General features: G+C 35.6%; 1 protein-coding gene across 1 annotated transcript; it reads left to right on the plus strand.

The window, feature by feature from the left end:
• The first annotated feature begins 5,145 nt into the window (after window positions 1-5,145).
• Window positions 5,146-23,099, plus strand: LOC123534190 (sodium/glucose cotransporter 4-like). The gene is made up of 15 exons (XM_045316314.2): window positions 5,146-5,312; window positions 6,362-6,433; window positions 9,150-9,254; window positions 10,071-10,130; window positions 12,714-12,818; window positions 13,254-13,359; window positions 13,661-13,741; window positions 14,303-14,508; window positions 16,360-16,495; window positions 17,182-17,289; window positions 17,806-17,956; window positions 18,340-18,508; window positions 18,891-19,106; window positions 19,308-19,398; window positions 21,744-23,099. The coding sequence occupies exons 1-15, from the start codon at window positions 5,220-5,222 to the stop codon at window positions 22,037-22,039; spliced, it is 1,995 nt and encodes a 664-aa protein (XP_045172249.2). The 5' UTR covers window positions 5,146-5,219; the 3' UTR covers window positions 22,040-23,099.
• The last annotated feature ends 816 nt before the right edge of the window (window positions 23,100-23,915 follow it).

Here is a 23,915-nt window from a genome sequence, read left to right on the forward strand (position 1 = left end):
TTGTTTTTTTTTTCTTGTTCATGACTTCTCAAATGGCATGTGTTCGTAAAATGGGTAAAATTATATAAGATTTCATTGATATTTCTTCGTGACATTTAACACTATATTTAAATGTATGCCAAATTTCAGAAATGTGCTTCATATAACGTTTACGATTTTGGCAAAACATAAAAAAACAAAGGAAAATTGTGTCATGTTAGAAGAATATAGATACAGGCAATAGTGCCTTTTTAAAAAGAACGAAAATATAAATCAAATGAAGTGGTCAGTGTACTAAACTGTTATCTATAATGGTATAGGATTCAAAAGGTATAGTTTATATAAATAGGGTCAGTAAATAGGTAATGATAAATAAGTAGTCCGCATTTCGGCGTATCTACGAGTACACATTTTAATTAATGTTCAAACTGTCATACATTTAGAACGCTTGCAATTTAAACCAAAACGACAACTGGAATGCAACCAGACATATAGGAATAAAGTCAGGTGGCAGTAGGTAGTTTCCAGTCTTAGATGCGAATTTACCGGGGTCAAAATCTTAAAACAGATTTAAATACCAACAGTGAAAGAATGGTTTTCCTTTAGAATAATTTTGTGTTATGCTGTTCTAGAGTGTCTTATGTACAAGCGTTTAACTGACCTTGACATAAAGAATGTTCTGAAGCCTTTCAAATGTTAAGGTAGCAGGGTACACTTCGAATTTTGGCCCCCGTCAATATTTGTAATAATTAGAACTTCGTGATTTTGGATGTCTGTAAATTAAGATGAGAGATAATGATTGTTAATTCTTTAGAAAATTTAAACAGCCGATACATGTAAAATTCTGATATCAGTTGTAAAACTAACTGCTGCTAGCTTTGTATGAATCGATGAGTCACCTTGGCGCGGGAAATTCAAATCACGGAAGGGTTCCGTGCTTGTTGATTGATACTCAGTAACATTTTCGCTATTTTGTGAAACAACGAATTGGATGGGCCCCCATTCCGTTTATATCATGTAGTTCGGTAGGGACTATTAAATTGAAAAATGCAGTAAAATTGGGCATTGTTCCTGCAGCAGGATCATTGCAGGTTGTTCAAAAAGTGCAAAATTGATGATTTTGGCATGCTATTTGTAATGGATGGTGTAAAACTTTCGTTTTGATAACTTTCTGTATTCTTGTATGAGAATCCTGATCTTGCCATTAATTAAAAGCACAAAACATGCAGCAATTTATAAAATGGCCACCCTGATTCTGCTCATTAGGGAAGTGCAATATTGCGACTCGCTACATGTAAGCCTGGCCGTGCCCAAAATTTTCGAATCTAAGTGTACTACCTTAAACTGACTATGTCGGCTTCTAGCTCTACGTGCAACAGCAAAAAGACACTAAACAGAAAAATGGCGCGAAAAAAGAAGCGAATTCTGTGTTATGATGTTCTAGAGTGTTTTATGTACAAGCGTTCAATTGACCTTGACATAAATAATGTTCTGAAGCCTTTTAAATGTTAAACTGCGTATGTCGGCTTCTAGCTCTACGTGCAACTGCAAAAGGACACTAAATAGAAAAATGGCGCGAAAAAGATGCGAATTCTGTGTTATGAGGTTCTAGAGTGTCTTATGTACAAGCGTTCAATTGACCTTGACATAAAGAATGTTCTGAAGCTGCTCAAATGTTAAACTGCATATGTCGGCTTCTAGCTCTACGTGCAACGGCAAAAAGACACTAAACAGACAAATGGCGCGAAAAAGATGCGAATTCTGTGTTATGATGTTCTAGAGTGTCTTATGTACAAGCGTTCAATTGACCTTGACATAAAGAATGTTCTGAAGCTGCTCAAATGTTAAACTGCATATGTCGGCTTATAGCTCTACATGCAACTGAAAAGAAGACACTAAATAGAACAATGGCGCGAAATAAAAGCGAATTTTGTGTTATGATGTTCTAAAGTATCTTATTAAGCTTTCAATTGACTTTGACATAAATCATGTTCTGAGCTGCTCAAATGTGATATTGCATATGTCGACCGCTAGCTCTACGTGCAAATGCAAAAACATTAAAGGTATATAAACACTAAATAGAATAATGGCACGAAAAATGGCGAATTCAAATAGTTCTCAGTTTTTGTCTCTGTGGAGCAATTTTCCTTATTTTCTTCTTGCTGAAATTACATGACAGATCTATGCTTGCCATTCGGGAAGCATATTCATAATAAATTGATAGCACGACAGAATTTGTCATAGAATGTTAGGTCATACACCACCACTACAAATTTTGGTCTCATTTTTAGCTGATTTTGCAAGTTTGTGTATTTGACTGCAAATATTTATCTTGCATCAAATATGACCCCCGCTTTCGTTTCATTTTTTTTCAGCACTGACAATATTCTTCAAGAAAATGTAAGATACAGACGTTTAAAATGGGTCCTGATGTGTGCTGCAGCCATTGGAAAATTGTCAATTTTATATAGAATAAAAGAACGCCAGCTATTTAGTGTGTTCATGCCTATATGCCTAATTTAGCCAAGTGGAGAGGCTTGTGTGCAATGCATTGTCTGACTCTTGCTATTGTCTTTGTTCCAACAGCCTCCGGCCCAGGCAGAAAATGTTCAAATTTTGAGAATTGGCCCGTGTTTTCGAGCACTGAGGTTCCATTAACTAAATATGTATTATAGTCTTATTAATTACTGATATTGATTTATTGATTTCAAGAAAAACACCAAATCATGTTTAATTTACGCTTAATTAATTTCTTTCGTGCGCATTTAGGTGATTTCTGCTGATCTTGTTGAGGTAGAACTTCGAACAGCTTTTGAAAAGTCCAAAGCCGGCCTCTCCTACCTAAACGTTTCTAAAAATCTTGTTGTAAGAACACATTTTACTATGACTGGCAGAGCCTCGCATTTTATTATTTTATTCAGCTCCTTTAATAAATTCAGTACGAAAAGACACTCATGTAATATCCTCAATGTATAAGCTATGCACAACGAAAGATTCTACGATACGTGAACTCAAGTATACATCTAATGAATTCCACCAACGAAGGGAGAAACATACAAAATACATTTTTGCACACAGACTGGAACAGACATAGTTTTGTGTGCTTAAGGTGGTTGTGCACCTTTGATTAACCAGAAAGACCTAACGGTGTAACGTCATCTATCCGGGAAACCTGGAGTAAAACCTCGAAGTCGTTAAACGGAGTAGTGTAACTGTTGACGGGAATCTAAATTTATGTCGTATATTAAGTCTTAAAGTCCTTCTTAACGGTAAGTTTGACAATATAACTTCAATATAATAGCACAAGATATGTAGCAATGTAAGGACTCCAACTGATATTAATATTATCAAATTGTAAAAAATTAAGCGGACGTACATGTATATTTTATTTGGCCATAAAACAGGTAGATCTAGAACTATGGAATAGAAAAAGTGGAAACTCCACAGGTCGCTCAACACAACAAAAACGAAAATATTGCAGGCTCGGTTTGATTGAGTCTGTGCATGGACGGTAGTGGAAATGCATGCTACCGTCCACGCCCTCTAGCCCCGGGTTCGAGCAGAACTCATTTACACATGCTAAAAGTACAAAAAATGATTTAGAGACATCCGCAGATGTGTTCATACGGCGGTGCACATGGAATCTTCAATGCTACACTAGTGTGTACTTCCATGAAAAGCAGCGTATGGTCCATAGTTAAAATAATGGGTTTGCCCTAAACGAGAAAACAATGGGCAGAACTAAACAAACTGGAATTAAGAAAAGGGATCTGTGATTATGGAGCCTGCATATCACATGAACTGCCAAAAGACAAAATTAAAAAGCAGGCACCATATCCAATGGGTGATTATACAGTACCCAAAGCTATGAAAGCGGGAGTATTGGAACAGGCCGAAATGTTCATGCTGAGAAACTATTTTTTTTCAAACGTGAAGAACTACCTTATTCTATGACACACTCACACAGTTATGAGAATTAGTATAAGTCATTCTGACAGCAAAATGTAGGTTATAGCCTGCTGAAACATACCTGGCGTACTATATCTATGTAGTTCACGTAGGTAAGAATTTGGCAGCGTTTGAAAAACCTCTTTGTGAATAGGCGGAGGAGTAAAAGTAAATACTACTAATCTAATTAACTTCTATCATATCTTCATGCTATAGCCAGTTTATAACCTACTGTAGATACCCTAACATTGACCGTGCTTTCATGATATTTTACACTACTTATTGGCAAACTGCTTCTTAATGGTCACCGTTATGGTGCGTTCTTCATGATTCTCCAACCTGGTTCATATTTCGTAATTTTTAACTGACAGGTTTAATTGGGAAGGTCATGATAAAACCACAATCAAGTGATATTCAGACTCATTTATCGTGGTGTACTTCAGGAATGCAGTTACATGAAGACACAAAAATGATTACAAATAAGGTGGTTACGCCTTTAGAGCATCAGTAAGTTGATTTCTAACATCACGGATCGTTTAAAGTACAAAAAGTGTAGTTTGCAACTTTTTGTTAAAAATTGGAAAACAATATTATCCAATGGCATACAAACATTTAGGGTCTGTCCAAATATGTAGGGAAGTTCAAGATACCGAAAACAAACATTTTTTTACGCTTTTAAGGAAGGTCAGATTTCTTCACCCCCGCATATTTGCCACTAAGTAGGTAAGACATTTTGATAACCAGGCTTCGCCGAGTTATCAAATTCTCTTACCTATACGTATATACCTCCTTGTCAAATGAAAGTTGTATAGGCAACAGGTTCTGTTTATCAAAGTCTCTTACCTGCTTATTGGCAAATATGTGGGAGTGAAGAAATTTCGGAACGTAAGTTTGGAAAGGTATACTTGCAGAAAATTCTTTGATTTTACGTTGTCTTACTTTTCAGAGTCTATTGTGGTGTGCTTTATACACACTCAGCTTACCTCTGAAGGCACAAATTTGTTTGACAACAGCAGTTTCATGGTTAATTAGGTAGGTCAGATTTCTTCACCCCCACATATTTGCCAATATTAAAGTAGGTAAGACATTTTGATAACTGGGTGAACGGTTATCAAAATGTCTTACCTTTACGAAATGACCTGAGAATTCAAATTTTATTCGGCCGCAGCCTCTTTTATGCCCCGAGATCAAATAATGGAAAATTCCACCTGGACCTGTCTCACTTAACTCGGTTCAATTGAACTGTGTTTACAATACTGTGAATGAACGTGTATATCTAAACATTTCAAAATATGTCGTCGGAAAAGTCATCTGCGTTAAGTGAGGTTGGAGATTTTTTAGTTGTAGCGGGATATTTTGTGCTGCTTGTTGCCGTAGGAATATGGGTGAGTTTGCATTCTTCTTACCACAATCAACTTCTATAGTCATTTAATTTTGAACGTTTGTTTCCCTTTTCATTATGATCACATTGATAAAAACAAATTCGTAAATACTTACAAACAATTAGAAAAAAAAACGTGTTTAAAACACGCGACTGAAATCCGTCGAATACATTATGTTAATTTATGTTAATTATTGTGATGTGTGAAACTGTCGAATTTAAGCAAACTAGTCCTAAAAAAGTCTAGACCGACTTACAAGAAACATATTTGGCAATATGCCGTGTGGTTTTTTTTTTTTGTTGTTGTTTTTTTTTTTAAATATATTTTAATATTTATACTTACTGGGTTTAATCATTTTAAATAAAACTGGATGGCGGCAATGTATGGTGATTTTAAAGGAATAGTGATAAAATTTCAAACGTTCGTTTTCTTAGGTGTTGGCTTGGGGATGTTTCAAGACATATTGTCGTACCCTGCAATTTATAAAACTCTGAGGTCAAAATAAATGTATATAGTAAACCTCATAAGAAAATGAAATCAAGGACACGTCATACCGACGGGTACGGACATACGTTAACGTTTAGATCACCTGTAAAACAAAAGATTAAAGGTACTTGTCTTTAAATCATATTATATCTTTTCATATAAAAATCCTATCATATCATATCAATATCATATCATATCATATCATATCATATCGTATCGTATCGTATCGTATCGTATGGTATGGTATGGTATGGTATCGTATGGTATGGTATGGTATCGTATCGTATCGTATCGGACCGCATCACATCGCATCGCATCGCATCATCTCATATCATGTCATATCTCATATCATATCACATATCATATCGCATCGCATCGCATCACATATCGCATATCGCATCGCATTGCATCGCATATCTGACATGACATGACATATCGTATCATATCGTATCATATCTTTCCGGTTTATGTTGACGGTTAGGAAAACTAACTCTGAGTAATGTACAAAATGCTTTATGGAACGTTAGTTTTGGAAATTCTTTATTTTACGTTGTCTTATTTTTCAGAGTCTATGTCGTGCTCACAGAGGAACGGTGAGGAACTACTTCCTTGCCGGAAGGTCAATGTCTTGGATTCCAGTAAGTTTTATATATATATAACCTCACATGTCTGCAACTCATAACATTTATACCCTGTTCAGACTGAACATGTGTATCATTATTGTGCGAACTCTGATTGGTGCTTAAGATAAAAAAAGCCATTAAAATATAATCTAGTTTGCATTCACACTAGGCAGCAAAATGTGGATTAAAGTATATACATGCAAGAGTCATGAATATTTATAAGCATTGTTGCATTATGGGAAGAAAACATGGATGTAGAAACATAGTTGTTTTAGGTAATGATTTGTACGAAACAAAAAAAGAAAACAAACAAGGAGGCCTGCAGATATATGAAGGAGATGTAAAATTCACAGTCATTGAATCCATTGTTTATAAACACTAAAGATAAACATACGGTATTCTCCCGCCAAAATGTCAGATTTGGTGGGAAAGCCATACCGTAATATTTCACATGTGTGTACACACTAGTCAAGTGTAGATTAGATTTTAATGTAACAGTAAAACTACCTCTGGAGGTAGTTTAAATGTTACATTATTTTTTTTTTGTCATTAATCAACTTGACCTTCAAATAATACACATTCTAATACACATTGTGTGTGGACGCAAACTGGATTAAAAAATAAAACCGTTTTAAAACACATTTAAACCCAAGTCTGAACAGAGTATTAGACAGTGTTTTGTTGTCACATTACTTGTGCACAAGTTTTCTTTTTCTTTCTGCAACAGTTTCATTTCAGCCGCGTTATGAGAAAACCAACATAGTGCATTTGCGACCAGCATGGACCCAGACCGGCCTGCGCATCCGCGCAGTCTGGTAAAGATCCATGCTGTTCACTAACGGTTTCTCTAGTTGTAATAGGCTTTGAAAGCGAACAGCATGGATCCTGACAAGACTGCGCGGATGCGCAGACTGGTCTGGATCCATGCTGGCCGCAAACGCACAATGTTGGTTTTCTCATAGTGTGGCTCATTTAACGTTTAAGTGCAGATCGGTAGACTATTGCAGTGAATGTTATAACTACGGTTAACAAAATCTTGTAAAGATACAATTCATGTAAAATAATATATTCATTGTTTTGGGTTTTTTTTTTACAATTTCAGGTCTGAAACCTGTCTTATCTAAATTTTTGTTTAACTCAATCCCATAATTACCGTCCTTAATACAAATTTAGCATCAATTTGATCGTTTTTAATCCCATAAGTTAAGGTTTCGTATTGTACGAATACTAAAGAAAAGATACGAGAGAAGAAAATTCCAATGGGATTAAGAAAAAAGTAAGTTTTCTTTCACCAGTTTAAACCGTACACAAAATAAACAAGATTTAAACGACCTACTGTCTGTTTACACACTGATGAAAATTATCTTTGTAATATTAATTAATGTATTAACCATTATCAAGCTGGTCACGATTGATTCTGCCTTTGTGACCAGTGAAGATCATGATCAGCCTGCACATCCGTGCAGTCTGATCAAGATCTGCACTGTTCACCATTCAGTTAGTATCTTTTTGGTAAGCACCCCTTTTAACAGTTAATGGTACTGTCCAAATTGAAAGATGGACAAGTTCATTATAGAAATTTAGCAGGGTAAGGATTATGTAGGTCGGCAAGATCATAGTAAGTTATATTTGAGCCGCACCATGAAAAAACCGACATAGTGCGTTTGCGACCAGCATGGATCCAGACCAGTCTGCGCATCCGCGCAGTCTGGTCAGGATCCATGCTGTTCGCTTTCAAAGCCTATTGCAAATAGAGGAACCGGTCTGGATCCATGCTGGTCGCAAATGCACTATGTTGGTTTTCTCATGGCGAGGCTCAATTCATTTACCTACATGAAGGAATGTTCGGATAAGTCTTGTTATCTTCCTACATCTTCTCGTAACTGACACAAACATGGATCGTCAACAGCAAGGTGGATCACTTTGATAAAACCTGAAAAAACGGGCCTTTTTACAGATTCTAAACATAATCCAGTTAAAGGTGAAACCTTCATCTCATGCTCTAAAGAAACGCATTTCCGTTTACTTTATACAGCGGCCCTTAAGCTGCATAAGAAAAAACAACAACAATAAACTGAAAATTCATTTGCTTTAAACTTTCAGCTGTAGTATTTTCAGGTAAAGATAATATTCATATGTATATATCTATAGAAGAAATTAAACATGTATACATAAGGACATACGAAATCAATTTTTCAACAAAACATCGAATTTAACGTGACGGCACGTAAATTAGAAGATCAACTTAACCTTGAACTCGTACTTACGTTATTTTCTAGAATTAAATGTACGAAATGTTTTTCTTTTCTTTTTTTTCCTCTCGATTCAGCACGATCGTGAACGTGATATTTACAAGTCGTAACAGAATAAATTTAAATAAGTTAAACATGGCTCTCGATTCATGTGATTTTTTTGTGAACCAAATTGAAATTATCACAGAAGCATTTCACTATAATCTTTAGTACTGCAAGTGACGTTATTAGACTGTCGTTTAAAACTGAACAGTTTTTATAATTATCATTTTAAAAAAAATATAATTGACTATTAAGTCTTGTAATATTATGTACAACATAAAAACTTTAATCGCTGTGCTATTACAATGTGTTTTCTAATTTTAACTTATTACAACATTTCATAATAAACCACATAACAAAATGGTTAAAGACATTATAAAGCACGTTGTAGTTGTTTTTGTTCAAACTGTTATATTTTTATTTTTTCATTTTTGTAGGTAGGAGCATCGTTGTATGCTAGTAACATAGGAAGCGAGCATTTTATCGGTCTAGCTGGAACAGGAGCCGCAGCTGGTATTTCTATCATCATATATGAATGGCTGGTATGTAACAAGTGATGTTGTCTAGGGTAATTATGTCTCTATCCCACATAGCAGTGTCAGGATCTATACATTTAAATGCCATGATGTCCGACATATCTAAGTTAATAGACCTTCAACATGGGGCTTGATACTAGTATGCAGTATACTAGAAATGTGTGTGTAGCGGTGTGGGGGTAAAAGTGATGATGGGGTGGAGACTTGAAAATAAATTAATATCCGACATATCAACGTACATTTTTGACATTTGATATAACCATAATCGTCGTCATTGCCCTGTATATTTTGTATACTATGTAGCGTCTCATATCCGATGATGATAGGCATTTACAAAACCTTCAACAAATTTTTAATTTGATCTTATAATTTTCAAACATTGATTTGCTAATAAACAACTATTTTATTTTTAGGCTCTTATTCTGTTGTATTGCTGCACAAATGCAGAGACTCTTTAAGTCGTGCGCACGAGGTAGCTAAGTCATATGCACGAGATAATATACCTTACGCACGACTAAAGGAAGATATCTTCACATGTCACCTATAGGCTTCCGTACAAACGTTAGGGCAGTAAAATAAAGTAATTGTTTTATACCAGACGAAGGTTATATTCATGAATGTGTAGTAACCTTAGTGTAAGCTCGGGATAAAAGCAAATGGACCGGGAGCACAAAAAATATATTGTTGAAACGAAAACAAAACATGTTTCAAAGAAATTTACAGCAAATATAATTTTCCTAGGGTACAAATAGATTTTGAAAAACACTATGTACATTTTTCAAACTAAACAAGGCAAACTTGTTTTTCAAAATTTGATTACAGGGAATGCCGTTAGTGATTCTACTAGGATGGATGTTCGTGCCAGTGTATATATCAGCCGGGGTATGTTTAACAAAGATTATTTAATGAATTAAAGTATCATAATTACGCAATTAAAGTTAATTGATTTTTGGAGTTCATGCGAAATGAACAACACGTGATCAGTAAATCCACGAATTCCTTTAGCGATTTTGCATCAGTTGCATAAATTTGCTATATTTAAAGTTATACTAGACCCAAATTTCATATTAGAAATATGAACATTTACTACATAGGGTAACATGTATATGTGTATTAACAGCACTATACAACAGGTTTAAAAGTGTGCACACTTAATACATGTTTAGCTAAACACAGTATAAATGTGTACTACCACTAAAAACACTGGAAGTTTTTTTTAAACAATGGACTGTTATTGCATGACATTTTATTATGAATATAGCTATACATACACAATTAATTTTTCTTGCATACCAGACGGGGATTTCCGGTATTTTTACCGGTGCTGGAATATAAGAATCTTTCACTGTCGCGGTAAAGATGGGAATATCCGCACGAGGTAACTGTTAGGCGTAACGAGGTTCCAGCCGATTACCGCCTAAACAGTTACCCGAGTGCGGATAATTCCCATCTTAACCCGCACCAGTGATTGATTCTTTTTCTTGCATACCTATTTCAAGAAATAATAATAAAAATAAAATCAATCGAACGGCTTCCTTTTAGAACTATTTCTTATAGCATGTGATTTAAACAAAGCGCGGAAACCAACGTCCGTAAACAGGAAAGAACGTCATGACGTATCAAAACAAATAACAATGTTTAGTTCCGGTTTTGTTTTATCAGTTGCAGCGTAACGTTATGAATTTTGATAAATACGTGATTTGAATCGAGAAATATACTATCAGAACTAATAGGACAGTCAAGGTATTGAATTTATATCCGTTTTTTAAATAAAATATCAATTACTACATAAATCATCTACATATATGTAGTTCGTAATACTCATTTACAGCACGAGAGTCATCTTACACCCCGGGTGTAAGATGGAGTTTTCCACACCGGTAAAAATACCGAAATCCCCGTCTGGTATGCAAGAAAAATCCATCTTACACCCCCCAGGGTGTAAGATGACTCTCGTGCTTTAAATGACGTATTACGAACTACATAATTACAAGATTTATGTAGTTATTATATTTTATTTCGAAAAACGGAATAAAAATCCAATACCTGACAGTTCTCTTTGTTCCTGATAGTATATTATCTCGATTCAAAACACGTTATTTTATCAAAAATTCATAACGTTACGCTGGAACTGATAAAAAAAACCGGAACTAAACATTTTATTTGCTCTTGAAACGTCATGACGTCTTCCTTTTTACGGACGTGATTTCCCGCGCTTTGTTAAATACGCTGCTATAAGAAATAGTTTCTAAAAAGAAAGCCGTTCGACTGATTTTATTTATATTATAATCTTGATATCTGTATGCAAGAAAAGATTCTGTCACTGGTTATAGGTGCAGATGGAATACCGACTCTCGGTAACAGTTTAGGCGTAACTCGGTAGGAACCTCGTTACGCCTAAACAGTTACCCGAGAGGCCGGAAATTCCCATCTGCACCTATAACCAGTGAAAGAATCTTATAGTATATTAAGTAAGTTAAATTATATTTGATGACGGTTTTCTACAGTTGAAGTAAATATCTTTAAGATAAAATATATTTGTGAAAGATGGACATTGGGTATCTTTAACATTTTCTTGCATACCAAACTGGGTTTTCCGGTGATTTTACTAGTGCTGGAAAACTTCATCTTACACCCCGGGGTGCAAGATGACTCTCATGCTTTAAATGACGTATAGAGAACTACATCTTTGTAGAAAATTTATTCTTCTACATAAAATCAGATAAAATTCAAATACCTCGACAGTCCCTCTTTGTTCGTCATAGTATCTTTTTCGATTAAAAAAAAACAAAACGTTATTTTATGAAAAAATACATACTAAGTATGCAAATGATAATACAAAATCGGAACTAAACATCGTTATTGGTCTTTGAAACGTCATGACGTCTTTCCTGTTTACGGAAGTTGATTTCCCGTGCTTTGTATAAATTGTTTCTTGAAAATGGCATGCAAGAAAAAGATTCTATCACTGGCTGTAGGTGCGGATGGGAATATCCGGCTCTCGGTTAACTGTTTACGCGGTAATTCGGCGGAGCCTCATTACCGCCTAAACAGTTACCCTCGGGTCGGTAATATTCCCATCTGCATCTACAACCAGTGAAAGAATCTTATAAGATTCAGCTTCCTGGTCAGTTAGTTCACCGGAAAGAACAAAGGCCACGTCATCTAAGGAACGTTCTCCCTCATTGGCTATACGCGAACGTCGTCATAACAGATGCACGTTATCAGTTACCGGCGTTATCGTAACTTTAGCATTTTTCCTTTTGCGGTTCAAGCAAAATGAACATCATAATTTTCAATGGAAGCAAATCTGTAAAAATCAGATGACTCACTGGGTAACATTTAGTATCAAGACATTGATTTATAATACACTCTGATTATTGTTTTCTAAATCATTACAGGCAAATAGAACGGAAACTAAAATCAGTTGAGTAAACCTGTAATAACCGTACCTTTTTTCCACAGGTGACGACGATGCCGGAGTATATGGAGAAGAGATTTGGGGGCCAGAGGATAAGAGTGTACCTCAGTATACTATCTCTGGTCGTATACATTATAGTCAGACTGGCCGTAAGTATTTTTATATTTATATTACAAAATATTTATGTATTTGGGATAGTCACTTAGTTACTATGGACTGCTGTATATATGTCATATGAAAAAAGTAATGAAATAATCGAAAGGTTTTTGAATGGGGGAAATTATATCTTGCAACTGTCTTTCGCGATTCAGGGGAATGTAAATGAAAAATAACAACCACTAGTTATTCATGTGATGTTTTTATTTGAATACTAAATGCTATTTTTCTGCGTTTATACAGGTATGAAGCACATTGGGACTTTGGCAAATTGATGAATCGCGCTATCTGTTTTTAAAGAACAGAGTTTTCTTAGTAATGTGGAACGGCCTAAGAAAAAAGGCGTCATCGACAAGTTTAACAAATAAGTAATAATGTATAGAAAAAACCGTGTTTAATGTGAAATGGCTGTTATTGTATGATTTCAGGCGACGATATTCGGCGGTTCTCTGTTCATACAAATGGCGATGGGCTGGAACATGTACCCATCTATAGCATTCCTGCTAGTTGTCACAGGGGTATTCACCGTTTTAGGTATGTTCCATACTATATGTTTACGGAAAAAACTTGTGATCAGTGCCTTGCGTCTTACTTCTCGAAACAAGTCATATGGCTCCTGACTGTATTTATCATTCTTTTCTTTTATACTTAATACTTTAAACAAGTATAATGGAATTATAAGCATCTAAGCATGACGTCACAAATACCTCGCGGTTAATTAATCGGTTATTTTACCCGCTTTCGGTTATATTACCCGCTTCTCTGTATTTAGCCTGTATTACAGGTTTCTATATATTTCACACTCTATGTAAATGCTTACATTATATTCTTTCAGGCGGTCTAACAACCGTGATATATACGGACACGTTCCAAACCGGAATACTACTGGCAGGCTCTATAGTGCTGTCGGTAATGAGTAAGTATCACATTAACATCAGTATATGTCGTTGCATTTTTATTTTCAACTTTTATTGCAAAATATGTGTTACTGATACCCCTCTCCAATGAGGGTTCATAACCTTGCTTGGGGTGTAAAATTCTTAGTATAAGGGAGTCAACCAGCCGGATAATAGAGGTTCGTTAGTTCCACCCAGGTGTACGCCCATACTTGAAGCAAGGCTTTTGGGGGTCACTGTCTCCACTATCAAATTCTGGAAAAAAGAAAATGTGTCTCTTTTACATGTTCAATCGTGAACAACATATCTTAACTTTTTCTCTGGTAGCTACACCACTTTTAAAATAAATTGCATCTAGTGTTCACTCGGAAAAAAGAGTGTCGTCTCTTATAATATGCCATGCATCAGCAATGGTATCTGATAATTCAGTTAGAACTTTGGAACCGTAGTGTTGTATACTCATAATATTGTTCCAAAGTAAGACAAACTGGTATAAGTTGAATGTTTAGTCTATGTGTCGTACAGATAGAACATCTATCTTACTTTCAATTTTTGTTTGTAATTCTTGTTATCCTTTTAAGGTTTCCATAAAATAGGCGGATATGCAAACCTACAGGAAAGATATATGGATTCAGTTCCAAAAATTCGGGATAGCAACAGCACGTGCGGTTTGCCAAGAGAGGATGCATTTAATATACTACGTGATCCTATAAATTCGGACAACCCCTGGCCTGGCCTCATTTTGCAGATGGTACTGGGCTGCATGTGGTATTGGTGTAACGACCAGGTATTTTGTCCTAAATATTTGAAATCAAAGGCACTTGGATTCTTCCTACTTGCTTTACATAACCCGAAGTTAAAGTGCATTTCGTACTATATCTATATCACTTATGATTCATTTACATATGACCATAATTATCACGTTGTTTTTCATGGACACGGAGTAAACGTTTAATAGAGTATTTTTTCTGCTATAACCTGATTATTAAACTTTTTTTCTACTAGATATACGCCTGTTTCGCACATTCTTCATAAATCTAACGGAATCCTCATCTTTTGACAGAAGTCACATATTAATCATTATTTCTCTACTAATCACCAGAGAGATGGTGATTGTACAACATATTGTTATATGCGTATGCGTAGTAAATTAAATTATAATATTAACTGACTGCTGAATTCAGTCGATTAGCTTTCGCTAAATATATAGAGTTCTTAACGGTAAAAAAACTAGGATTTTTTTATGAACCTGTACCTCTAAATTCGGTTGACACCACAATGCTCTGAGTTTTGATTTCCCATGCGCTTATTGAATTATACTCCATACATAAATGAAAGTCTGTCAGTATCATGGAAAACCGGACCTGTGCGGCTCAAAGCCTTTGCACGGTAGCTTTAATCAGTCGGTTTTCTTCTATTTATTTTGTTGTTATGTTTCTGCAAAAGAGGCCGCAATTAATTTTATCATTTCTGTTTGTGTTGTAATTCGACATATAAGTTTATACACTGTACAATCAGATAACAACAATCGTCTATTAAAATACTTTAATTTATCGTCGCTCTGTTGTAAAAGCAATCTTTTTGATCTTTTTGTTTTTTGCCATTGCTAAACATTGCTTTTAGGGAAGTAATTATTATGCAAAATACACTTCCATTTTTTGATTTCTTTCTTTTAAAATGTACATCATTGTGAATAAATTGCTGTCTTTGTATCTGTTTTGGTATGTTGGCAACACCTGCTTAACAGATCCATTCTTGCCAGCATCATTTTGTTGTATAAATATGAAAAATAAATCTTGGTGTTAAAGGACAGTGAAACACTCATCTTTAGGTCACAGCGCAACGACTGCTTACAGTTAAATTAATATTACACCCAAGGAAGATCTTTTAAGGCGATATTGTAGCACCTGTATATTGTAGTAATAGTCATTATAGTGCAGGGATCTCCGACTCTCTATCAAAGCCTAACTCTGACAGGCTTGTTCGTCATTATCTTATTGTGTACACTGAGTCTCTATCAAATCCTAAATCTGACCAATTTATTCGTCTTCATGCTATTGTACCTCGGTCACTTACTGCTGAATCGTTGTCACATCCTAAAACTGGCCCACTTATTCGTCTTCATATTATTGTAATAGTTCATTGCTGCTGAATCTTACACATGCCCAAACTGCTCACTTATTCGTCATCATATTATTGTACACTATTCATTTCTGCTGAATCGTTGCCACATGCTAAAACTGGCTCACTTATTCGTATTCATATTATTATACAGGGATCACTTACTCTCGAATCTTCATCACATGCTAAAACTGGCTCACCTATTCGTCTTCTTGTTATTTTACATGGATCGCTTACTGCTGAGTCGTTTTCATATTCTAAACTGGCTCATTTATTCGTCTTTGTGTTATTGTACATTGATCACTTACCGCTGAGTAGTTATCACATCCCAAACTGGCTCACTTTTACTGCTGAGTTGTTAACACATCCTAAACTGGCTCACTTATTTTTTGTTATTGAACATGGATCACTTACTTCTGAATCGTTATCGCATCCTTAAACTTGCATTTTTTCTCATTTTTTTTGTTATTGTACGCCACTATCACAGTTTAAAGCTGGCTCACTTATTCATCTACAGGTTATTGTCCAGCGAACGCTGGCAGCCAAGTCACTGTCACACGCTAAAGGCGGCTCTCTGATAGCCGGATTTCTGAAGATCTTGCCCATGTACATCATGGTCATGCCGGGTATGATCAGCAGGGTCTTATTTCCAGGTATTATTTTCTTTTAATGTCGACTGTACAAGTAAATCATTACACATTCGGAAGTCGGTATCTCGAATTTCAAAAGATCAAGTGTTTTTATTTACTAGATAACCGAATTTCGACTTAAAATGATATTGTATATGATATTGTATGCACATGTTGTCGGGACGAGACTTAAACATGTCTTCGAGATAGCAGAAATTTTGAGATAACCGAATTTCGACTTAAAATGCTATTGTATATGATAGTCTATGCACATGTTGTCGGGACGAGACTTAAACATGTCTTCGAGATAGCCGAAATGTTGAGATAAGCTAGTTTAAGTTATCGTGTTTCAACTGTATCTAGTTTGATGAATAAAACGGACATATGCTATATTTTAGACTATGTATTCATGCGATATATTTCACTGCCATCGCATTGTTTAAAATTGATCCTTTTCAAACACATTTTTAGTAATCTGATTGTTTCAGTAGCAGTAGCTGCTTGAATCCGTTTTATCTTAATCACCATAAATGGGTTAAAATTATAATTTTGTTTGACATAACTGACACTCGATTATTATTTTTCCTATAAGGCTCTGATGCTATTAATTCAAAGTTGTTTTTTTAATTCTTTGCACAAACCTTTTTCACACTAAAACCATTAGAAATATTTGAACCTCACTTCTCTGCCTTACTAATTGCCATTTATAGATGAAGTAGCCTGCGTGGACCCTGATGAATGCACGAAGTACTGCGGCAACCCTGTTGGATGCTCGAACATCGCTTATCCCAAACTGGTTCTCGAAATCTTACCTACAGGTCAGAGTTATATTAAACATCAGTCAGAATAGAACGAATGCTTTAAAGTATATGTTTAAAACAAGTGAATCAGCTGTTCAATTAGATGCACAGAATTTATTTTAGATGGTTGGAAAAGCCCTACTTTCTTTAGTGCACATGTACTTAGAGGGGAGGAAATAAAAACTGGTGGATCAATAAAACTTTCTATTTTAATCAGTATTCAGATCTTTGACATATATTGGAGTGAACAACTTTAAAAAATAGGATTTAACAAGCAATTGAAACAATGCAAAAATAAGAAATTATGAGTTTTACATAAAAGTAAAGAGCAAAATCGTAACAGCTAGTCTGAAACTAGCTTACAGATGTACATGTAACAAAATATCCCAAACGCGGCTTAGTTCTTTAGTGACAGGCATTCAACATTTATGCAGAGATATGAACCTATAGACTATTAGTTAGTGTGAAAACCTAAGAAAAATCATTTTAGCAAGTTATTAATATTAAATATCAAAATATTTTTTTCTTCCCAAGGATTACGAGGCCTACAGGTGGCGGTCATGCTAGCAGCAATAATCGGTTCATTAACCTCGATCTTCAACAGTGCCAGCACAATTTTTACCATGGACCTCTGGACCAGAATACGAACAAACGCGTCCGAAAAAGAAAGACTGGTCGTAGGAAGGTACATAAATTGTCACAAGTAAAATTTCGCTGTGAAGAAAAAAAAATTTCACAGATCTAATGGTGCCCAGGCAGTTCCACTTTTTTTTGTAACAGGCATGTGGTAACTGCAAGCCTGCTAGAAATGTTTTGAACTTCACGGTTCAAAAGTAAGTATCATTAGGTAGACCTTTAACATTTTATTGTAAGCGGCTGAGTTGTCTTAATATTTATGGTTTCCATCCAAAACGATGCCACTGTTCAGGAATTAGAATATAAGCTATGAAAATGATGGTTCGTTTACAATATGATGCAATAAAAACATTCCTTTCAAAAATGCTGTCGTTACAAGAATCTACTAAGTGTTGCGTAGGCTCCAAAGTCAACGAGATATTTTATTTGCAGGGTATTTATTGTATTTATGTGTATACTGAGTGTTTTGTGGATACCACTGGTAAAATCTTCACAAAGCGGTCAACTTTTCATCTACCTGAACGCCATACAAGGTTACCTAGCAACGCCAATTGGTGCCCTGTTTTTAATGGCTGCATTATGGAAAAGAATGACAGAGCCGGTAAACGTTATTATAAACCAAACTTTATGTTCAAAAATGAGTTCTTGTAGAAGGTACACGTGCCGACACAACATGCTAAAGTCAGCATCCGCTGTAGTATGGGGAACTATATAACGCATGTCTAAAGTTAAAGAACTTGTAACTGGAGTAATTCTCACATTTGATGTTCAGTTCAAACGAAAGCACTAGTAACTAGGTGTTTCTATATATGAAAAAGTTTCAAAGAAGTCAGTACTAACTTTTCAGCGGAGTCAAGCATTTTTCAAAAGAAGCACTTGATTGTCATATCATATTCTTTGATATATTTATGTCTTCCAGACAGTAGGATGTAAAATTGATATTTCACAAACATCTACTATAATTATATTTTATTCCGTTCCAGGCAGCGTTTTTCTCACTGCTCATAGTGCAGGTGATTGGACTGGCTCGGCTGATTATCGATTTTACATTCCCAGCACCTGTCTGCGGCGAGCCGGAAACCAGACCGGCAGTATTGTATGAGGTTCATTACACGTACTTCTGCGTGATGTTGTTCTTTCTGACCATGATTAGCATTGCGGTGATCAGTATGTTTACAAAGCCAAGAGAAAATGTTGATGTAAGTATTAACTTATTAAGTTACTTTTTAACACGTTTCGTATTATATATCCGCGGACTGTTGACCTTAAGCTGACGCAAATGTTGAAAATAGTTCCGACTTTATCTTCTTTACTGTTAAACGTGCATTAAAAATGACTGTTTTACCCCTTTTTTCAGAAAGAAAATAAAACGCTTGTCTCTAATTTATTTTATCTTTTAGGGACTAACTTGGTGGACAATAAAAAAGGCATTAATTGATACTCCAGGGTCGGATCTTGAAGCTAAAGAAATCAATTCGTTCGCCATGAAAGGTTTAGTTTACTTAAATATTCGTCAGAATTTCTCATTCTTGGTTGTTGTGTTGTCTATTTGATGTATTTATAGACTGTTGAAATAAAGTCGATGTATGTCGTTTCTGATATTTTTATCAGCTTAGTTCTTGACATCGCTTAAAATAATAGTTGATAATTTGCTAAAAAGAAAGATTTCAAATATATTAAACATACCAGCTAGCTTTTCATTCACGTTACCATAATGATTTATAACAATACATATAACGGTATTGTCATATAGGAGTAACAGGTGACTGCTGTGGAATACTGTTTTGTTCAAATCATACCATCGCTCATCGCCTAATCATCAAAACGCGATGCTAGGATGGTGGTATGGTAGGGATAATATGATAGAAGGCGACTTTAGGATTGTAGGATGGTAAGATAGTAGGATGGCATTGGAAGGATGGTAGGATAGCGATAGTAGGATAGTAGTATGGTTATATGTAATCTTATCATCCTACTACCATCCTTATATCGCTATCCTTTTATCCTACCCTTGCCCATCCTACTATCCTACCATCGTGCTTTGATAATAATGTATATGGCGATAGTAGGATATGAACAAAATAGTATTGTGTATATTACATACATAGCACTAGGAGCACTATCTTGTGCGGACCAGGACCCGTAGATGCAATTTTACCAATGCTAGTTTTAGAAATACCAGTGATTAATAAGGAACATATTTACAAATGTACTGTCTTTTTAGCTCACCTGAGCACAAAGTGCTCAGGGTGAGGTATTGTGATCGCTCACCGTCCGGCGTCCGTCCGTCCGTCCGTTGTACGTCCGTCCGTCGTCCGTCCACACTTTCCTTTAAACAACATCTCCTCCTAAACCAACAGGCCAATTTTGATGAAACTTCACAGAGATGTTCCTTGGATGGTCTTCTTCAAAAATTATTCAAAGAATTGAATTCCATGCAGAACTCTGGTTGCCATGGCAACCGAAAGGAAAAACTTTAAAAATCGTCTTCTCAAAAACCAGAAGCCCTAGAGCTTAGATATTTGGTGTGAAGCATTGCCTAGTGGACCTCTACCAAGTTTGTTCAAATCTTGACCCCGGGGTCAAAATTGACCCCGCCCCAGGGGTCACTTGATTTTACATAGGAAAATCTTAAAAAATCTTCTTCTCAGAAACCAGAAGCCCTAGAGCTTAGTTATTTGACATGTAACATTGCCTAGTGGACCACTACTAAAATTGTTCAAATCATGACCCCGGGATAAAAATTGACCCCACCCCAGGGGTCACTTGATTTTACATAGATTTCTATAGGAAAATCTTCAAAAAAAATTTAAAAATAAACCAGAAGGCCTAGAGCTTAGATATTTGACATGTAGCATTGCCTAGTGGACCTCTACAACATTTGTTCAAATCATGACCCCCGGGGTCAAAATTGACCCCGCCCCAGGGGTCACTTGATTTTATACAGGAAAATCTTCAAAATTTTTCTAAAAATAAACCAGTAGGCCTAGATCTTAGATATTTGACATGTAGCATTGCCTAATAGACTTCTACAAAAAAAATTTCAAATCATGACCCCCGGGGGACCCCGTCCCATGGGGTTACTTGATTGTACATAGAAAAATCTTCAAAATTTTCTAAAAATAAACCAGAATGCCTAGAGCTTAGATATTTGACATGTAGCATTGCCTAGTGGACCTCTACAAAATTTGTTCAAATCATGACCCCGGGGTCAAATTGTCCCCGTCCCATGGGGTTACTTGATTGTACATAGAAAAATCTTCAGAATTTTCTAAAAATAAACCAAAAGGCCTAGAGCTTAGATATTTGACATGTAGCATTGCCTAGTGGACCTCTACAAAATTTGTTCAAATCATGACCCCCGGGGTCAAAATTGACCCCCGCCCCAGGGGTCACTTGATTTTATATAGGAAAATCTTAGATATTTGATATGTAGCATTGCCTATTAGACTTCTACAAAATTTGTTCAAATCATGACCCCCGGGATCAAACTGACCCCGTCACATGGGGTTACTTGATTGTACATAGGAAAATCTTCAAAATTTTCTAAAAATAAACCAGAAGGCCTAGAGCTTAGATATTTGACATGTAGCATTGCCTAGTGGACCTCTATAAAATTTGTTCAAATCTTGACCCCCAGGTTCAAATTGACCCAGCCCCAGGGGTTACTTTATTGTACATAGGGAAATCTTCATAAATTTGCTAAAAATAAACCAGAAGGCCTAGATCTTAAAGCTTCAGCTAAGAAATTTGTTCAAGCAAGCAACTCTACTCAGGTGAGCGATATAGGGCCATCATGGCCCTCTTGTTTTGTAATGTGACAAAATCTTTTTCAGGTAAGACAGACTCTACATTAGAAAGTGACATATCCGAAAACGATGACAGCACTTCAACAGGAGACGATTCTAAATCACGTGATTCAGAGGTCAAGGCCGAGATAGGAAAGGTCAAAAGAATCATATACAGGATATGTGGCGTCCCTATAGTGTCTCACTCCTACCATAGCGAGGACATGCACGTGAAATACAAGAGGCGTTTCTTCAAAGAAGATCCATTTTGGAAAACCGTGTTAGATATATTCGCCGTGATAGGAATGTTGCTTGTAACATTTTTGGTTGGATATTATCGTTAGTGTGTTAGTGTGCAACCCGTGATTGTGTATGTTTCAGGATTCCGTTTTAGGTTGTCCTTTTATACTCTTTTATACTTGTCGTCATGTTGAAGAGGGGCGTCTATATAATCATTGCACTGTACCTTATTGTAAAGCATACTTTAAAGTCAACACGAGCCCAGAAAAATCGCGATTTTGGAATATTTTCACCTTACACGGTACATGGTGTATATATGTGCATGTGTTTTTTCATGTCATGGTTTATTTTCGTTTTCTTTTCGTTCTTGCGTCATAATCATAATACAGCTGTTTGATCTCCTTTTTCAGCTCATATTGTTCCTCTTTGATACATTACACGGTCAACACTAGATAATGACCAGCTTTTCAACATAAAAAAATAAACAGTCTTTGCTAAGGAGAAGGTTTCTCGATAATGTTGTACTGTTTAAAATTGTTACGTTTAATGGCTATAAACTTACGTAGGAAAATGGTTTGACTAAAATACGGATGTTCTGTCTTACCGATCTTCTAACATGTGGATTCATGCGCACCATTATTGCTCCAGAACTATAAATGTTGTACATGTACCAGAAATGAACATCAACTGAATTTTAGTAGAAAATGGTTTAGGGGGAATAATCTATGTTCCGATTTCATTCTTGCTGTAGGCTTTACTTCCCTTTAACAGTTTTGTATACACATGTTGCGTGTTCATTTAATTTTAGACATTCAAAAGCAACATTGTGAATGTGGAATGGACAAACTACGTATAATACTAGCTGATATTCAGCTGCATTTTAATTTTATTCTCTCTTTTTGTGAGAGATGCTTATTTTTGACAGTTAATTGTACGTCAGTGCAGTTAATTCATGTATTAGATCCTGTCTTAAACGGTTCTCTGTATAGGAAGCTGAAAAAATGACTAAGGGACAAGTATTTAGTAAAAGTGTGGTCGTCAAGGACTATTATAGTAGTAAATGTATACAGAAGCTCGACATCACTTAGCGTTATTCTGTTATTTGTATTTATAACAGCTTTTAAAATGAATGTATCGGTTATGAATAATATATTTGTAAATTTCCGTTTCAAGTTCTCGTATTTCCTCCCGAGTCTTGCAAGGCTAATTTAACCGTCTACAAAATGTGAAAACATTTGTAATCAATAAAAAAAATTTTGTCAATGGAACTGATGCGACATACCTCATTGATTTTTTCTGACCACTTCATGAATTGATATGTTTTCACATCTTTATCAGCTATCTTGTTTGGTCAGTCTCTTTTCAGTACAGTTTAAAAACATATGAAATAAATAAATAAATAAATAAATAAATATCTTACACTGTAGAGACAAAGTTACTTTGTATACAGCTTTATCAATTCGCCTTGGCCTAATATTTGCAACTAGACTCTATACGTGTTATCACAGAAACACAAAAGAATACAGTTAGTCTGTGGTGGGTCTTTAAGTGCGATTATAAAAACAACGGCAGTATATGTATCACAGTGTGTAAGATCACTGAGTAAGATCACTAGCAAGTTGCTACAAGTCCCAGAAAGCACTCCTTTCTGCGATGAGAAAATCGATTTGTAACCAAAGCTGTAGTTTAGCTAGTGAAACTCCAATCAAGAAAAAAATATATAGCTCTGTAAATGTTTTCAACAGCCAATTTTTCTTCGTTTTGTTTTTGTTTGGTTTAATGTCACATCAACAGATTTATGTCATATGGCAATACCAATGATGGAGGAAGACACCGGGTATTATTATTTCTTGTCGGGCATCTTATAGAACCACCGACCTCTCGTAAGCTAGCTGGATGGATTCTTCGCAGGAAGTAATTCTACAGCCAAGCAATGTTTCGAACCCACAGCGATGAGGAATAGGTACATGACCCAACCGG

This window comes from Mercenaria mercenaria, chromosome 12 (genome assembly GCF_021730395.1).
Source record: "Mercenaria mercenaria strain notata chromosome 12, MADL_Memer_1, whole genome shotgun sequence".
NCBI lineage: Eukaryota > Metazoa > Mollusca > Bivalvia > Venerida > Veneridae > Mercenaria > Mercenaria mercenaria.